General features: G+C 37.9%; 1 protein-coding gene across 8 annotated transcripts in view; it reads right to left on the bottom strand.

Annotated features, from left to right (window-relative positions):
- The window catches only part of PARD3 (par-3 family cell polarity regulator), a 630,692-nt gene that overhangs the window by 266,877 nt on the left and 348,239 nt on the right, over nucleotides 1-15,576 (bottom strand). For all 8 annotated transcript variants that reach the window (XM_065872407.1, XM_065872411.1, XM_065872408.1 and 5 more), the window contains 4 exons: nucleotides 9,313-9,438; nucleotides 7,780-8,159; nucleotides 3,749-3,888; nucleotides 979-1,107 (listed from right to left, as the gene is read on the bottom strand). In XM_065872407.1, coding sequence (XP_065728479.1) covers nucleotides 979-1,107; nucleotides 3,749-3,888; nucleotides 7,780-8,159; nucleotides 9,313-9,438 — 775 coding nt within the window. The remainder of the gene's footprint in view (nucleotides 1-978; nucleotides 1,108-3,748; nucleotides 3,889-7,779; nucleotides 8,160-9,312; nucleotides 9,439-15,576) is intronic.

Genomic DNA, 15,576 nt, shown 5'->3' with positions numbered 1-15,576 from the left:
GGAAGGATTAGCCTAAGAGAATTGGAGCAATCGGACAAATTTGGGAACTGCGTCCCTAAAACCTACTGCGTCCCTAAAACCACTCTAGTATATACGGATTCATTATTGTTTAGATAAAGCTAAAAGCTATCTGAAAGACAGGTCAAATGTCCTAAAATGACCCAACTAGAATCTGTTTTGAAATATTTAAAATACCACTTGTACTTGAAGTAAAACAAGTTTCCTACCACATCAAAACAAAAGATAAAGGTGATTCCTCCAATTATATTATTTCTACACATAAATGAAACCTACCACTTTTTGCAGAAAAACATTAAGAACTGTGTCAATTTAATATACAGATTTCATTCACACAAATACTATGTAAATACCCCTAATATTTAGATGCACTGACATATGTATAAAAAGTGAAATAAATAGTTTGCAAACAAATGCCTTTTCATTTCATTTACATCATTCTAAATAATGTCTATGTTAGGAATTAATGGCCCTGGGGCTTATTGCAACTCAGGTCTTTTTACTTTCAATAAGAGTTAATTAAGGTCCTCTTTTTCATACAACAGTAAGCAAGCATCTTTATTTGGCTTAGCTACACGTACCATGAAAACTTGAAATATGAAAATTTGTCATATGTAGTGGAGAAGATGGCAAGCTTTCAACAACAGCCTCTGAAGTGACAGTTATGGAATAATCGACATCTCTGTATTCAATCAGTCCATCTAAAAGCGTTCAGTAATAAACATTTGCTGTCCTAGAAAATATCCCTGCAATCTGATTTTCAAATACTCTTGCACTCAACATTGTGGATATCTGTTTCCAAAACAGAAGAAATATGAGGAAGGAATGCTTGTATTATGCTAAGGCTGAAAGATATATAAAATATAGAACTGCTTGGAAAATCTCTTAATAAACACTGGCCAGCAGGTCGCTAGCCCAGATCCCTGCCTCATGTGCATCATCTGCTCTGAATTTACACACCAGTTCCCTTGGGTGGAAGGCATCTTCTTGGCGAAAGACCAGAAGGCTCACGGTCCCTTCCATCTTGGTGCTTCTCAACAGCGAAACAACTTCCTCCTGGGATTTGCCTGCTAGATCAACTCCATTTACCTAAAACAGACAAAAAGTTTTCAGCTGCGATACTGGGCAAACAGATAACAAGAGACGAGACACACATTCTAGAACTGATCGTGTCTGCCGTGGAACATGGTTCACTGCGTGGTACATTCTGCCCTGATCTGATAAGCAGCACCAGGCTGCTGGGGCTAGTAAAGAAATGCAGACCAGTTACCTAGAGGTGAGGCAGGAAGCAGTCAACCCTTCAGGTCTTATCCATAAACCAAAAGCACAGCCACTAGTGCATTAACAAGTAACCAGAGATACAAATGTATCTACAACGCCAAGTTAACACAAAACTTCCTGGCTTTGAACTGGGATATCTTGATGCCCTTGTGCATCACAGATTTCCTTACACCCAAATAAAAAGATGCCACCCTTGCAGAAGACAGTAAAAACACACTACAAATATTTTGGTAAAAACATTTTGGCTTTCACTGAAATTTTACAGAAAATTAGGATGATAACTTTTTAATCCCTAAAAAGCAAACACTGAAGAAGAATCTCTACTAAATAATATTTTCGGAGGGCTTGCAGTATTTCACTTCAAGATTTTTCAATGTTTTAAGAAAAAAGAATTTACCGGGGGGGGAAAAAAAAAAAGAGAGAGATTTGAAAATATCACTTCCTGGGGAATCTCATCATTTTTTGTAGAAAGTAGGATATGATCAGAGAGCACTACATATTTAACAGGAACGAGAGTGGAAATTTCTTTTTCAAAGTATTCTATATTACTCTCTTTAGAGAGAAACAGCATTTGTCTAAGGCAATTAAATATATCATTTAAATTGTAATATCAAAATTCCTGGAGTTTTAATGTTCTGGAACCTTTCCCCCACTGAAAACCTTCTTATATAGCTCAATGCATTACTATCAAGGGATTGTAGGAAATAGGTCAGTAATAATAGGTTCAAAGAAAGCAGAACTTTTCCAGATAATTTTTAAAAATTAGTCACTTGATACTTGATTTAAATATAGGCTTGCAAATATCCAGATACTCAGAAAACCTTTTTGCCCACAGAACTGCTGATATTGTAGAAATACAACCAAGGATACTAGAGAGGTAGGTTTAAAATACGCCTGAGAGCTACAGAAGATAAAGCCTAATCCTGAAGAGATACAGATCGCAGACCCTTCCATTCCTCAAAAAGAAAAGCAAAAGCCTCTGTGATGTGTCACAAGTAAAGTAATTACATGATGAAAGGGAGACACAAAAATTAAAGCGATCACCTTTAGCAAGGAAGAAGGGCGGGGGCCCTGCAGGGAGAGAGGGGGAGGGAGGGGACAGGCTTTTTTATGATTTAGAGGCAAAAATAAGCTGATACACTTCCTAAATGAAACAAGCTACCATTACAAATGGGGACTAACAGTACCCCACTTACAGCCTGAGGACAAGAGGCCCTTTCTGGAAACAATACCCTAAACACAATTTGTACTTAAACCTTCCCTTTTACTGGGCCTCTATCACTCTCCCTTTAAAACATGGTGTCATGCAAACAAGACAAACAGGAAAGAGGAAGATTGAAGGAATCTAGGCCCAAAATGTAGACACAGGAAAAAATCTGGAAGCTATTCCTTTGCTCCGTTACTTTTCAAGAAATCTTTAGAATAAGAGCTGGAGTTGCAGAGCTCAAAACTACATATGAAACTACAAGTTAAGAAAAAAGGATAATGTCATAAAAATTTACTTTAACATTAGTGCTTGTTTTTTTTCTTAATTTAAGTATAGTTGATTTACAATGTTGTGTAAATTTCTGCTGTACAGCCAAATGATTCAGTCATACATACACATACATTCTCTGTTTAAATATTCTTTTCCATTATGGTTTACCATGGGATACTGAATATAGTTCTCCGTGCTGTACAGGAGGACCTTGTTGTTTATCCATTCAATACATTTAACACTAGTACTTATATGCTAGTTAATAATTATGAAACACAGTGCCTGCCGCTAAAAATACAGACTATGTTTTCTAAAGAAAACACTAGAAAAACCACTAACAAAGTATCCTCTTTCTCCATCTTTCCCCCCTTTATTTCTACATGCACAACATTCACACAAACTTCATACATAAGAAATTATGTATCTTTATGTATGTCAAAGATAGCTTCAAAGACCAATGAACCAAATGAAACCCATGAGGTACAGAAAGGAAATTTTGAAAGACTATTTCTTTTTTTTTCCTGACATTTGATTTTTATGTCTCAGTTCATTCTCCACGCTGACATTTCCAAACTTCCTTGTTCTTCTCATCAAGACACACTGTTTTCATTTACTTCATTTGTCTCTGCTCTGATTCCAGAGGAGATAACATTTCTATGCTGCCAGACATAAATTTAAAGTCATCCAGAAATATAACCTAACAGACACTGTACTTACATAATGACAAATGTTATGTTATCTCATAAACCAAATGTCCAAGTAACTAAAAATTTATGAGTAAACTAAATGAAAAGACATTTCGCATCAAATAACACGGAGAAATGTAAAAGTGAAGCGGAAATACAATGTTTTAGGATGCATACTTCTGCTAAATTATATAATTTAATTTCATATTTTGTGAAAATGTTCAAACGACTCTGACCCTTCAAAATGGAACTTTTCAAGAATCATGGAACATCCGAAGCCACTCACCTCTATGAGTCTATCTCCCGCCTTCAGTCGGCCATCTTGGATGGCAGCCCCTCGTGGGAGGATGTTTTTCACATAAATTGGAGCTGAGCCACCTATTGTCACATCCCGGGAAGTGATGCTGAATCCCAAACCTTCTGTACCTGAATATATAACAGAAAAAAAAAAGAGGTAAACAAAATGAGATATCTTGAATTTCACAAGTATATCATACATGAAGGATCTGTTATTATTCTCTACCTCAACTTGACATTTTGTAACTTTCACACTGACCTACCCATTTAATACTTTAAAAGTTGTAAGATTTTTCAACATAGACTAAATTATGGAAGGTTTAAATGGTATATATATCAAAATTCATTAATCTAAGAAAAAACAGGAACCTAGTCAGACAGATGAAAATAATATACAAATATGCCTGCTGAATGTTTTTAAATTTGTCTAAATATTTGATTATGAAAATAAATAATTTCTCTATGCAAAAAACCCCCCAAAAAACCTGTTAAAACCCATAGTATCTCAAGTATCAAGTATGACTGTGCAATAATGGTATCCAGATTTGAAGGGTAAGCAGTGAAGACAAGGAAGAGAACAAGTCCAGGGAGATGGAAAAGAAACAATGAAATGAGAAATGTTTCTAGACACAGATAAAGGAACCTCCCCAAACTGACAGGATGAACCATATTTTCTTCGCCTAGTTCTCTTCTAGTTCACCTAAATCCTACCGTTTATATTTCTCAAAAAAAAAAAAAAAAAAAAAAAAAGGCAAATTACCCATCTGAGATCATAGCTACAAAATCTGAGGATCAACATATGATGTTTAAAGGTACTGAGTACTGAGTACTGAGTGTACTGAGGCATCTACACTTGACTGTGCTAGCGTATAATTTCAATTCCAGGCTCTTTGGCAGCTTTCTCGACAGGCACCCTTACAAGCGCAATACAGTGAAAAGGGTTATGTCACTGAAACCAACATGCAGTGAGCCAGAATGAGGCAAGAAAAAATGTGAAGATAATGATAAATTTCTAATGAATCAACAGAATTTTTATAACGCTTCCAATAATGATTCATTTCTACCAGAGCTTTTAAAAACTATAGTAGGTTCCATTCCAGTTAAAATGATCTGAGGACAAATACCTGCTCAATAAAGGAAGAATAAAGAGATATGTAAAGGTGAAAAATCTACAGAATTCATTAATTTGATGCAGCACTCGCTAAAAAACTGTAAGTCAGGGTATGAATCTCTAAGTAAACAAATATGGGCAAATAGACATGAATAAAAATGTGGGTTAAAGAAGAAACAAAGTAGAAATGATGAAAACACAGTACATGTAACAAACACCTACTGTAAATATTCTCAAATTCAAACGAAACATTCATGTACTTCAAGTCTGAGGTCACTTTAATGTGCCTGGGCTGTTAATTCCTTAAGTCTTCTGTGAGGACTTGAACAGCATATTGTCTATATGAAATTCTCCTAATGATTCTGCTGGGACTTTTCCATATGCTTCTGTGCTTTCGTGAAACTCTAATGACTTGCAATAACATTTATTAAGGAAGAATTCTAAATTATTCTCCTTTCGCAATATCAATTTCTATGAACTACAAAGACTGATTGTTATATGAAACAAAACACTATTAAAATATCAGCAATAACCCCTAAATCTGTACGCCAAAAGTTCAGGCAATGACCTTTCAAAGAAAGATAAATAGATATCAATTTTCATTTAGCAAAGCCAACAAAACATTTTGCACTGACTGAAATAGATCACTGACCTTCTCCTCTGACTTTATTAAAAAGCTAATTTCTACCAAAGAGCAGGGTATTTGAGAAGGCCAAAATGACAATAAATATTAAGAAATCATAATTACGGAAGCAGGTACATAGGGGCTCTTCTATTTCGACATGTTATATGACATAGTTCCGAAATTATGCCAAAGAATCATTATGACAAAGGCTTTCTTAGTCCTTAGCGTTGACCTCAGTTTATGAAGAGCTTCTGTCATTCAAATCGTGTCAGTTCATTTTGAACTGAATTTAAAGTTTAACACTGACAAACCCTACATTTTTGATGTACTTCATTAAAAAATGTTAAATGTAACAATAATAACTGGTAAAAACATCGCCTGTTAACTACAATGAAAACTTGTTCAACCTCATACAATCATTAAAACATCTCTATTTAGTACTAATCACAGACAATGAGCATTCTTTGTCACTTTTATTTATAGTGAACATTATTTTTTTATACTTGTAAGCACTGGCAGAATGCACAGGCAGCTTCCACCTTTTGCCGTACATTCTCATAGTTAATAAAGTAAAATCAGGCCAGATCTATGACGCTCTGTATCAGTTATATAACCCAAGGTCAGGAAAATGTTTAAAAGAAAACTATTATTTCTATTTTTATGTTGACTGAGCATAATCTTTCTAAATTAACTTCTGTAACGTGTAATCATGTATTTTTAAATGCTACCAAAATAAAACTGTTGATTTCTGTATTCAAAAGAGTGATTCTTTTAATGGCAAATAAAATTTCACTTCATTTAAAAAGTTCATATTATTTCATAAGGTGTTAACATATTGTAATTGTATGGAAAACTGTAATAAAACAATGAATATGCCTATATCAGAGTAAAAAGGCAAAGATATTTATGAACTAAAATCTTTATGACAATGGAAAATAGTCTTCCTTTTTGAAAGATCCCAAGCAGAATTTTATGTTTTATACAACTCTCTTTGTGTTTCTTGATATGCTTTTGCTTAAAAACCACGTCCTTTCATTTGAGTATAGAAAAAGGAAGAAAGAGAATCTGATATTCCTCACTTATGCATTAACAGGGCTAAAAGGGGTTTAAGCTGATGTGATTCCGTATCTGTAAGGGGTTCCAAAAGTGGAGTAAGGTTGTCAATTCCTGATCAGGTCAACCAAGTATTTGGAGCTTAAAAAGCCAGTAACCAGAAAGAAGGCATCTGTGGTTCACATAAATTTCAATGAAAGAGTATGATTTAGAAAGGAAATAGGAATCTCAGAGTTTACAGAGTTGCAAACTCTACCCCGAATGGAAAGAAGAACGGTCTCAATGTCAGGACACGGAAAAGCTTCCAGTAAGAATCTGCAGCTGGTGGCCACAGGACTTGAGGAAATCTCTCAGCCTCTCTGGTTCATTTCCAACTAACTGTAGGAGTTGGTTGAGCTCATAAAAGGAGAAATATTCTTTATGATGACACCAATTTGAAGGACATGATTTAAAAATATATAAAAATGCTCAGCTAAAAGAGATGATTAATAGCAAAAGTATATCTCAGTGCCTGGAGGGGACGGTGACTGGGAATGAGAAAGTCAAACCTAGGAGCCTGATCTGAGTCATCAGGGAGGCCAGCACAGAAATGAATGCCTCCTGTACGCAAGGATGCACTGTCTAAGGGCGGGGGATCCTTAAATAAACACACTGATGTAAGGCACAGGTAATAAAGTATTAGCAAGGCCCATTCCGATTCCCCTTGTCACCTTGAGGAAGGGAAGAATGCGATATTCTGGAAGAGCAGGAGACAAGGGGCCAGTGGCCTTGCTTCTCAGCATTTCACCGGGAACCACCAACAGCTTCAAAGGAGTCAATCCCTTCCCGTCACCAAAGGACAGGCTGAACTGGAGGAAGGACTTCTAACGTCCTCTAGGGGGGCTGTATGTGGACATCAAGTGGGGCACTCAAAACAGTCAGAGCCTCCCTGATGCTTTGGGTTTGATGGTAACATCCTGAAACCCATTTCCTTCGTTGCCAAAAATGTTACGGCAGTCGTAGCTGCTACTTTTTTCATAGAAACATAACGTTTAAGGCCTATCCTCTGATCTTCTATGTGTTAATTTTTATACAGCAAAGTGAATCTGAAAAGCATAAAAAATATACAACTGTAAATGCTTTTTTAAAAAGATGTATCAGTTCTTAATAATGAGATAAGACTCAGGATGCTTTGGGTTAGTTGGTTGATTTTGAAAATAAATTCTGTGAAAAACAGGAAGACAGGTCATACCTTTCTTAAGCTGGATGTTAAGCTTCTTGCCTACTTTTTTGGTGTTGTAACTACTGCTGGGACTGAACACGTGGTGTACGGCTGGGCCCGGAGCAGCGGGCGGCTTTCCCGAGGGCTGTGCGCTCTGAGGTAGGAGTCGGGGGTGAGGGTCCGCGTGCTCGGGCAGGGGGTTCGGCCGGGGCACCCTCGGCAGAGCCTGCGGCCCTGCACTGTTCACACTCCTGTGATCCACATGCTGGCTGTCGGGGCTGAAGCGGCTCGAATAGTAATTGTTCCTCTCGCTTTGCGACAGTTGTTCGTACTGCTCTTTATTTGCTGCGGGAACCACATGGAACCAAATGATGGATGTCCGCATGGCTTGGCGAAACATATGTTGTGCTCTGGGTTTGAGAAAGAATGGAAACTTAGCAAATGAAGACTGGCAGACTCGAAGATGTTACGAGCTTAATTAAGTATACTCATTAAGCAACAAGGACGGACAGACTTTGTTGAAACTGAAAACAAAATTCTCATAACCCATTTATCAATCGGGTTTGCAAGCTCTGATAGCAGCAGGGCTGTGTCTCCAAATATAAATGTCTCATTCTCTAGATAAAAATGACAAAGTTATGTACAACTACAGGCAAAATACCAGTATTTTGGTATGCCCTCCACAGAATACCCTCCACTGTAAATCATTCAATCATACTGCAGTTTTAAGCACAACAGGTATTATCATTTCAATATTAAGAGCAATTAAATATAAGCTCCTCTCTACAACGTTATCCAATACGACTTTTAAAAGTTATAAAGTATTTCCTTACAAGGAGACCAGTCGAGTTTTTAAAGAAATATATTTATAAGTATACTTAGAAAACTTTAGAAAGTGACTATCCATTATTTATCAGAAAAATTAATCCAAGGTTGTGCATGCAAAAATCTCAGGAATGCCAATGCAGCTTCAATAACTCAAAATGTTAAGAGCTGTTGGCCACTATGCTATTCCAAAACCAGCCCAAGAAGCTACTCCATCTTATCTGGATCCCTAGTCAGGTCTTTAACCAAGTCCTTATGATTTCTGCTCATTTTTGCCTTGTTTTATAGGAACTGGACAATTTTTGTCTTTTTAATGGAGTAAGGGCTTGAGTCAGGATAAGGAAAATCTGAGTGGACACTGCAGGTCTAAGGAGCTTTGTCTTCCTATTTGTCACACTATATGTGACAAAGTTGGACGTGTGAGTTAAAAGTATAATAAAAACTAGCAACCTGATGGATTTTCCAAAAGACGAGGAAGTGGCCAAACCGTAAAGCCTAAATCGGGCCCATAATATTTTAAGAAGTGCTGCGTCAGTCAGAGGGCATTTGGAAACATAGTCTAATGACAGTGATTACCTGGAGTTTGATGAAATTTTTAAAAGCTAGATAATGGCAGAAAATACTCCTCTCCAGCATGAAGGCAGAGACCACAGACATATGGTCTGAGGTACCCCAATCGCCCGCACTCTGTCGCGCCTGATGCAGGGAAAGTGCAGCGATGAGGCAGCACACACTTACTGTTCAAATCTTCTATTTCGAAGGTCGCCATCATTAATCCTGACAATGCAATCATTCTCATGAAAAAGGTTTTCTTGTTCAGCTTTACCACCTTTCTCCAATCGTTTTACTAATAACCCCAGGGTTCTGGAACATTAAGAATGCAAATCATTACACATGTAATATTTCCACCGTGCACAATGCCCTACTGCTTTAATGGCGGGATTATACTTACAAAGACTGCCTAATAAAGGGGTGCGTTAAATTGAGATTCAGACGTTTAAAAATAACGCCAACACAGAAATCACAACAGTATAAATGGTGTGTCGAAAGGGATCCTTTCAATAAATATGAGCAATCGTTTCCGGCGTGTCAGTGTTATGCTTCTGCAACAAATCGTACCCTTCTCTCTATGCTTAAAAATGCTCCCGGCAGAGCCGGCCCGATGGCTCCTGGCCGTGGCGGTGGGCAGCACGGACGAGCATGGGCTGCAAGCAGCTCTGGCAGATTTCTGTTTTAAGCCAGCCGGTAAAGTGCTGATGGCAGCCCCACCTTTCCATGAAAGGAAAGGCAACAAGGAGAGGCTAACCCGTACATGAGATGGAAAACTGGGAAGATTCCAAAACCAGAAGAGTTTCCATTCTTGGCATCTGAATTTGGTAATGCCTCATGTTCTGAATTTCAAAATTTCTTAGGTCTCCCAAAAGTTAGTAAGTTGTTGCCATTATTCCCGTCAGAAGAAAACAGAAAGCCAGCGACAGGTTCCAATAATGCCCGTCACCATTCACCCCTCCATGTGGACTCAAATTTCAAGTCAAAAGAAAAGCCCAAATGAACTTTTAGAGACCAAGATGGAGAAAAAAAAAAAAAATTATCACGAATGTACTTGGTCTCGAGCACTAACTCCTTGATGGACAGGATGGACATTCTTTATACCCTGGGACAAATAACAGACACTATATGTGAACACAGCTTGATACGAAATAGGAATCTCCATCTAGTTCTGATGCTCTGACTTAATTGACGGTTAGCATATAATCTGTATCATGATCATGTTAAAATTTTTATGAACTTATTTTTGGCTTGTCCCAAGCTTGCATTTTCTTTCATAATCCTAATATTTAGAGACAAAAAAAAAATGCCCATACAGAAATTAGCATTTAGGGGACTTCCCTGGCGGTCCAGCGGTTAAGACTCTGTGCTTCCAATGCAGAAGGTTCGGGTTCAACCCCTGGTCAGGGAACTAAGATCCCACACGCCGCACAATGCGGCCAAAAAATTTTTTAAAAAAAAGAAGCCAGCATTTAGAATCCTGAATAAATTAAAGTTGAAGATACCATCATTTCCAATCGCCTGTCTGTATTTTCCAATGGAGTACAATTTGCAGTACCCTGTATATGCTTTCCAGTAGAAAGATACTCCAATAGATAGCGTCCTTCTTCTTTTAAACCTTTGCAGTAATCGCTGTTGTTGATCTCGCTCCCCTGCTGTTACTTGTACACACATCTTATCTCTACTGTTGCACTGTGAGCTCCTGGAAGGTGGGGAAGGTGGGACTCAGCAATACATGCTCCAGCACTCAGCTCATAGTAAGGTCTTGACAAATGACAACTGAATGAATGGGTGCTTGAGTTTAGCTGAAGCAAACAAGCCTCCTATTTCTAATAAGCTTTTTGCAAAATAGAATAAGTGAAATAAAATCCAGATTCGGATCCTTTTTTTTCATGACGGTGTCACTTATACCAAATACAGGACTGAGCTGAAATGAATTGAATTAAAGCAAAGGTCCTTTTTTTCTTTTTCTTGTTATTTTGCAGTTTAACCTTCTTTCTTTCATAGACATTTACTGAGTCACTGCTTAACTTCATTCTAATCTTTATTATTAAATATAATAAAGAGGCATGGTGTTTTACTATGGTTAAGCATACCTACCTACAAGAGTAAGAGGAGCTAACATTTAAATTGCCTTTTGTCATGTTACTATTTGGGGATTAGCACCTACTAGCGTAAGAGTCTAAGAAGCTTGGTGACTAGTAAAAAAAATATGACGTAGGTTATTTTTCGTTACTTGCCACCGTATATTGGAACCACTGATAAATAAATATAAAAATTCTCTCAGCTCAAAGATAAGAAAAAGTACACTGACACAGCAGCATGAGTAACTTAACTGTCTGAGCTCCTAACTGACAGGAAGCGATCTCTTAATGTGCCACGCCAATACTTAAGTGACCACTAAAATGTCACCAAGCCCACAGTCTCTCTCCCCAAGCTTCCCTACTGTTCGTTTGTCTCTATGGGCGACTGAACGAAGTGTTCTATCAAAAGCATCCCATCATTAAGATATACCAATGACTCTGTTGAATGGGACAAAATAATTAGAGAAATCAAATTAAATCACAGTTGTTGGTAATAGTGGAACCAGAAGAAGACATGGGGCCACTTTGGCATCCAAGCAGCCATGTGAGAGCACAGGGGAAGGCAAAGATGACTTGGCCACCATGGGCAGTCTTAACAGAGCCACAGCTTGGTACCACACCTGTTGCTAAAAGCTGCCTCTGGAGACCAACAGGGCTTCTTTCAAGTTGATGTATTCAGCCCCTGAGTAAAAATATGCCCTACCAAGAGTCACTCCAGTTAATTAATTAGTTTTTAATTGGTGAGATCATGAGTGAGTTCTCAATATGGTTACAACATTTCTGTGATCTAAAGTGACTGAAAAGTATTATGCCTTTATGTATTCTGAAATGTTTTGTGTATTCCAAAATAGTCCACAGAATATTCTTAGAGAAATAGAGAGAGACAGACTATGTTTAATGGAAATTACTTAGCAGGTAACTAGCACCAGTCATTTGTTCAAATTTATACATTTATCTCCAACAGAACCTTTCAGTATCTATGACAATTTAAACAATATAACTTGGAAATCCGTAATTTAATTCTACAGAAGTGGCATTAATATTTTTCAGATGAATAGGTCTATAGATTTATATTCATCTAGGTAATCATTTTCCTTTTCTTAAATCTACTTTTTTTCCCATGGGAATCATTCTACAATAATAATCCACAGTAAAAAGGCCTGACATGCTTCATTCACTGAATGACTTGTCTTTCTATACAAGCCCTCATATATGGCCAAATGCATGAGTAACCCTAACATACAGTAAAAATGTTACAAATGATAAACAAATACGCTATCGCATTTACATGAAATGTTGCAGACATTTATTAAATGAGGTTTTAGAATCCAACGTTGTAAAAGTAGTTGCAAAAACCTCAGAATCCTCTTTCTCAGCACTAGAGGCGCGGGAGCTGATGGGGGTGGGCTGGGGGGGACGGGTAGAGGAGCAGAAGGGGAAGAATTTCACCCTGACTGACACAGCAAGTGATCAGGGAATCAACGGGACAGACTGAATTAAGGAGAACTTAGTAGCCTGCTGATTTCTAAGTACTTGACCACACTATTAGAATCACCCTCTCCAAAAGAATGGATTAATTTAAAAGGAAAACGGTACAATCTGCAAAATTATCTCATTTCCTTCACTAGGTGAAAGTGATTACAAAAGGAATGGGGATGAACTATCAAAAAAACTTTACAGGAAAATTGAACTGATAACGTAACAGCCAGACTGAGAATGAAGAGGGCCCTCTGAAGGGAAATCAACGGGAAGTAATAACAGAGACTTTCATCTTCCTGAAAAACGTGTGTGTGCCAGCAGTTACGTCTCCACACCCGCCACCGCCCCGGGAAAGGCGACTCGGATAGCACAATTAGAAACAAATTTTAGGGATCTATACTGCAAATTCAACCAGCAACTAGAATTCCTTCTAAAGGAATAAAGAAATGAGTACCGATGGTGTTGTGGTTCCCATAACACTCTTATTAGAGAAAATAATTGAAGGTCGTAAAGGTCAGAGCATTTTGGCACGTCGCTCTACCGGAGTGGATGGTGGATTTTCTTCTTGGCAGTTAGTACCAGAATTCCTTACTAGGGCAACCACTTTCCATCAGAAGAAGAAGCCACTTTGCGAAAAACAGGAGAGGCGAGCAGAAGAAGAGGAGTTGGGGGAGGGGTGGAAGCTCTGCTTGTGGGGAACAGTCCAGGGACAGAAGCACCAGCCTGGCTGTGCTGGCTGGCACAGGAGAACGAGCAGGTGTATTATTAACATAGCAGGGAGGGCGGCTCTGTGAAGCCATGGCTGCAGGGCTCAGGGGTACAAGGGACAGACCTCTTCACCTCCTGCGTGAATCTAATGTGAACCCAACTTGGCAAGATGCTTTCTGAACGAGGGGATTTCTTCTGGTAAATCGGAAACGTCCCCAGATCTACTCCTCTCCCCTGGTCCTTCTACCTGTTCAAAAATTTAGGGAAAACAATACTACGTCCACTATGAACAAATCCCACTTCTGAATCATTTTCCTAAAAGAAAAAATAAGTAAATACACACGTTTCTTTGAAGTCTTTCATCATGGCTTTTGTACCATGTTCCTTAACCCCCCAAAGAGGGCAAAGAAGAAGAATACAGCCCCAGAGAGCAAGCCATTGAAAGGCAGCATCTCTGTACATGATTTTGGATGCATAATTAGGAATTTAACTGCTTAGATTATATTAAGGATTGCACCACTACATTTTTACAAGGTTCATTAGCCTAATTATACACTTAATTAAAACAAACTCAGTCACACATGTTAACATTTTCAATTCTAAGTATAAATTACAGCCAATGATAAAACTGAAAATAAGTAACAAATGTTTTATTGACATCTAAATTGGCTGAGCAAGTCTGAGTTTTGCTTTGATAATGTAAACTCCCACAACTGCCACCCAGCTGTATGGAAATGATCATAATTCATCTTAATAAAATGTGACATAGTAGAAACACCACAAATACAGTGAAGGCAGAGAAGGCATGCGCAGAATGGGCTCGCATCAGCAAGACCCTCTCACCTCACTGAGTACTAAACAGGGGGCTGGCAATGACCTATATTCTATCCCTTAGAACCACAGCCAGAATGCCAACTTAATATAACATCTTGACTTTTTTTTTTTTTAATCTTTAGTGGATGAGATAAAATAGACCCAAAAATGGTAAAGTAAAAGTAGAGAATTCCTTTAGATTAGGGCAGAAATGATAGGCATCGTACTACTACATTTAAAGAAGCAAGATTTACCTAAATGTAAAATACAACTTTCCTCTCTAAAACAAATGCATTTATGTCCCTTTCTTAGAACAAAGCAAGTCTGCAACTGAGAATGCACAACCTAAAACTTACAGACGAAAGACTACAGATTCAGTAAAGTTAAATTGTGTTTCTTGGAAAATACTGAAATTAAAATCAGGTACACAGAGTTCAAGTGCATTTTTATTCTTTTAAAAATGAACAGTCAACTTTAAAACTCTACAGTGAACTGAAATACGGTATACAAGCCTTGGATAAATCTCTTCTTAACACCTGAGTCGTTTCCATGAAATTCAAATTGGCTGTAATTCTTTATTAACAGATACACCCAACTAACTAACTGTGTACTGGGATTCTCAAATTTCTGATATAAGAGTAAATTCTCATCTCACATTCATGATGGAAGAGATCGTTTTCTACTGTTACACAGACTCATGAGCACTTGCCTACACAACCAGGACTCCCAGCAGTTGGAGGAAATTTTAACGGCATATCACAGGAACAAAAGTGGAAGGTGAAATGTCATTCTTCTTAGCTGCCACTGCCAAGGACCTCACTAAAAGTATTTTACATGTATTTTATAAGTCCATGTATTTTCATATTTTAACCAGACAAAGTCAGAGGAGTGCCCCAGCCCTCAGATGTGAAGACCGAGGCTAAGTGAAGCTAACTTGCCCAGACCACACTTCCTCAAAAGACAGAGCCAGATTCTGTCCCAGGCACCTCTGGCCTCAAAACATGGGTGATTCCTAACAACCCCTCTGCCAATAACATGAAGACTCAGCATGTGGTCCAGGCTGTCACCGACTGCCGCAAAGAGGGAAGACAGCACAGCTAACTGGAAATTCTGGAAAAAGATGAACTGTCTGTTTTTGATGTTATAGAGCAAAAGATAATAAAATAAAGGTTAGATGAGCTAAGAGTTATAACTAACATTATTTATAACCCATGTAAATATTAATCAGAGTAGCCAAGTTCACAGATTTTCACTGAATAAGTAAGTAGAGGAGTATGCTTTTCCTTAAGACCTTCCAAAGATGTTTGCTAACTACTCTTGTATACAGAATAGTTAAAAACTTTATAAACACTTCAGTTTTTATTTGAGA

This window comes from Phocoena phocoena, chromosome 2 (genome assembly GCF_963924675.1).
Source record: "Phocoena phocoena chromosome 2, mPhoPho1.1, whole genome shotgun sequence".
NCBI classification, from domain to species: Eukaryota; Metazoa; Chordata; class Mammalia; order Artiodactyla; family Phocoenidae; genus Phocoena; species Phocoena phocoena.
Note: the sequence above shows the minus strand (reverse complement) of the source record. Positions and strands in the feature narration are given on the sequence as shown.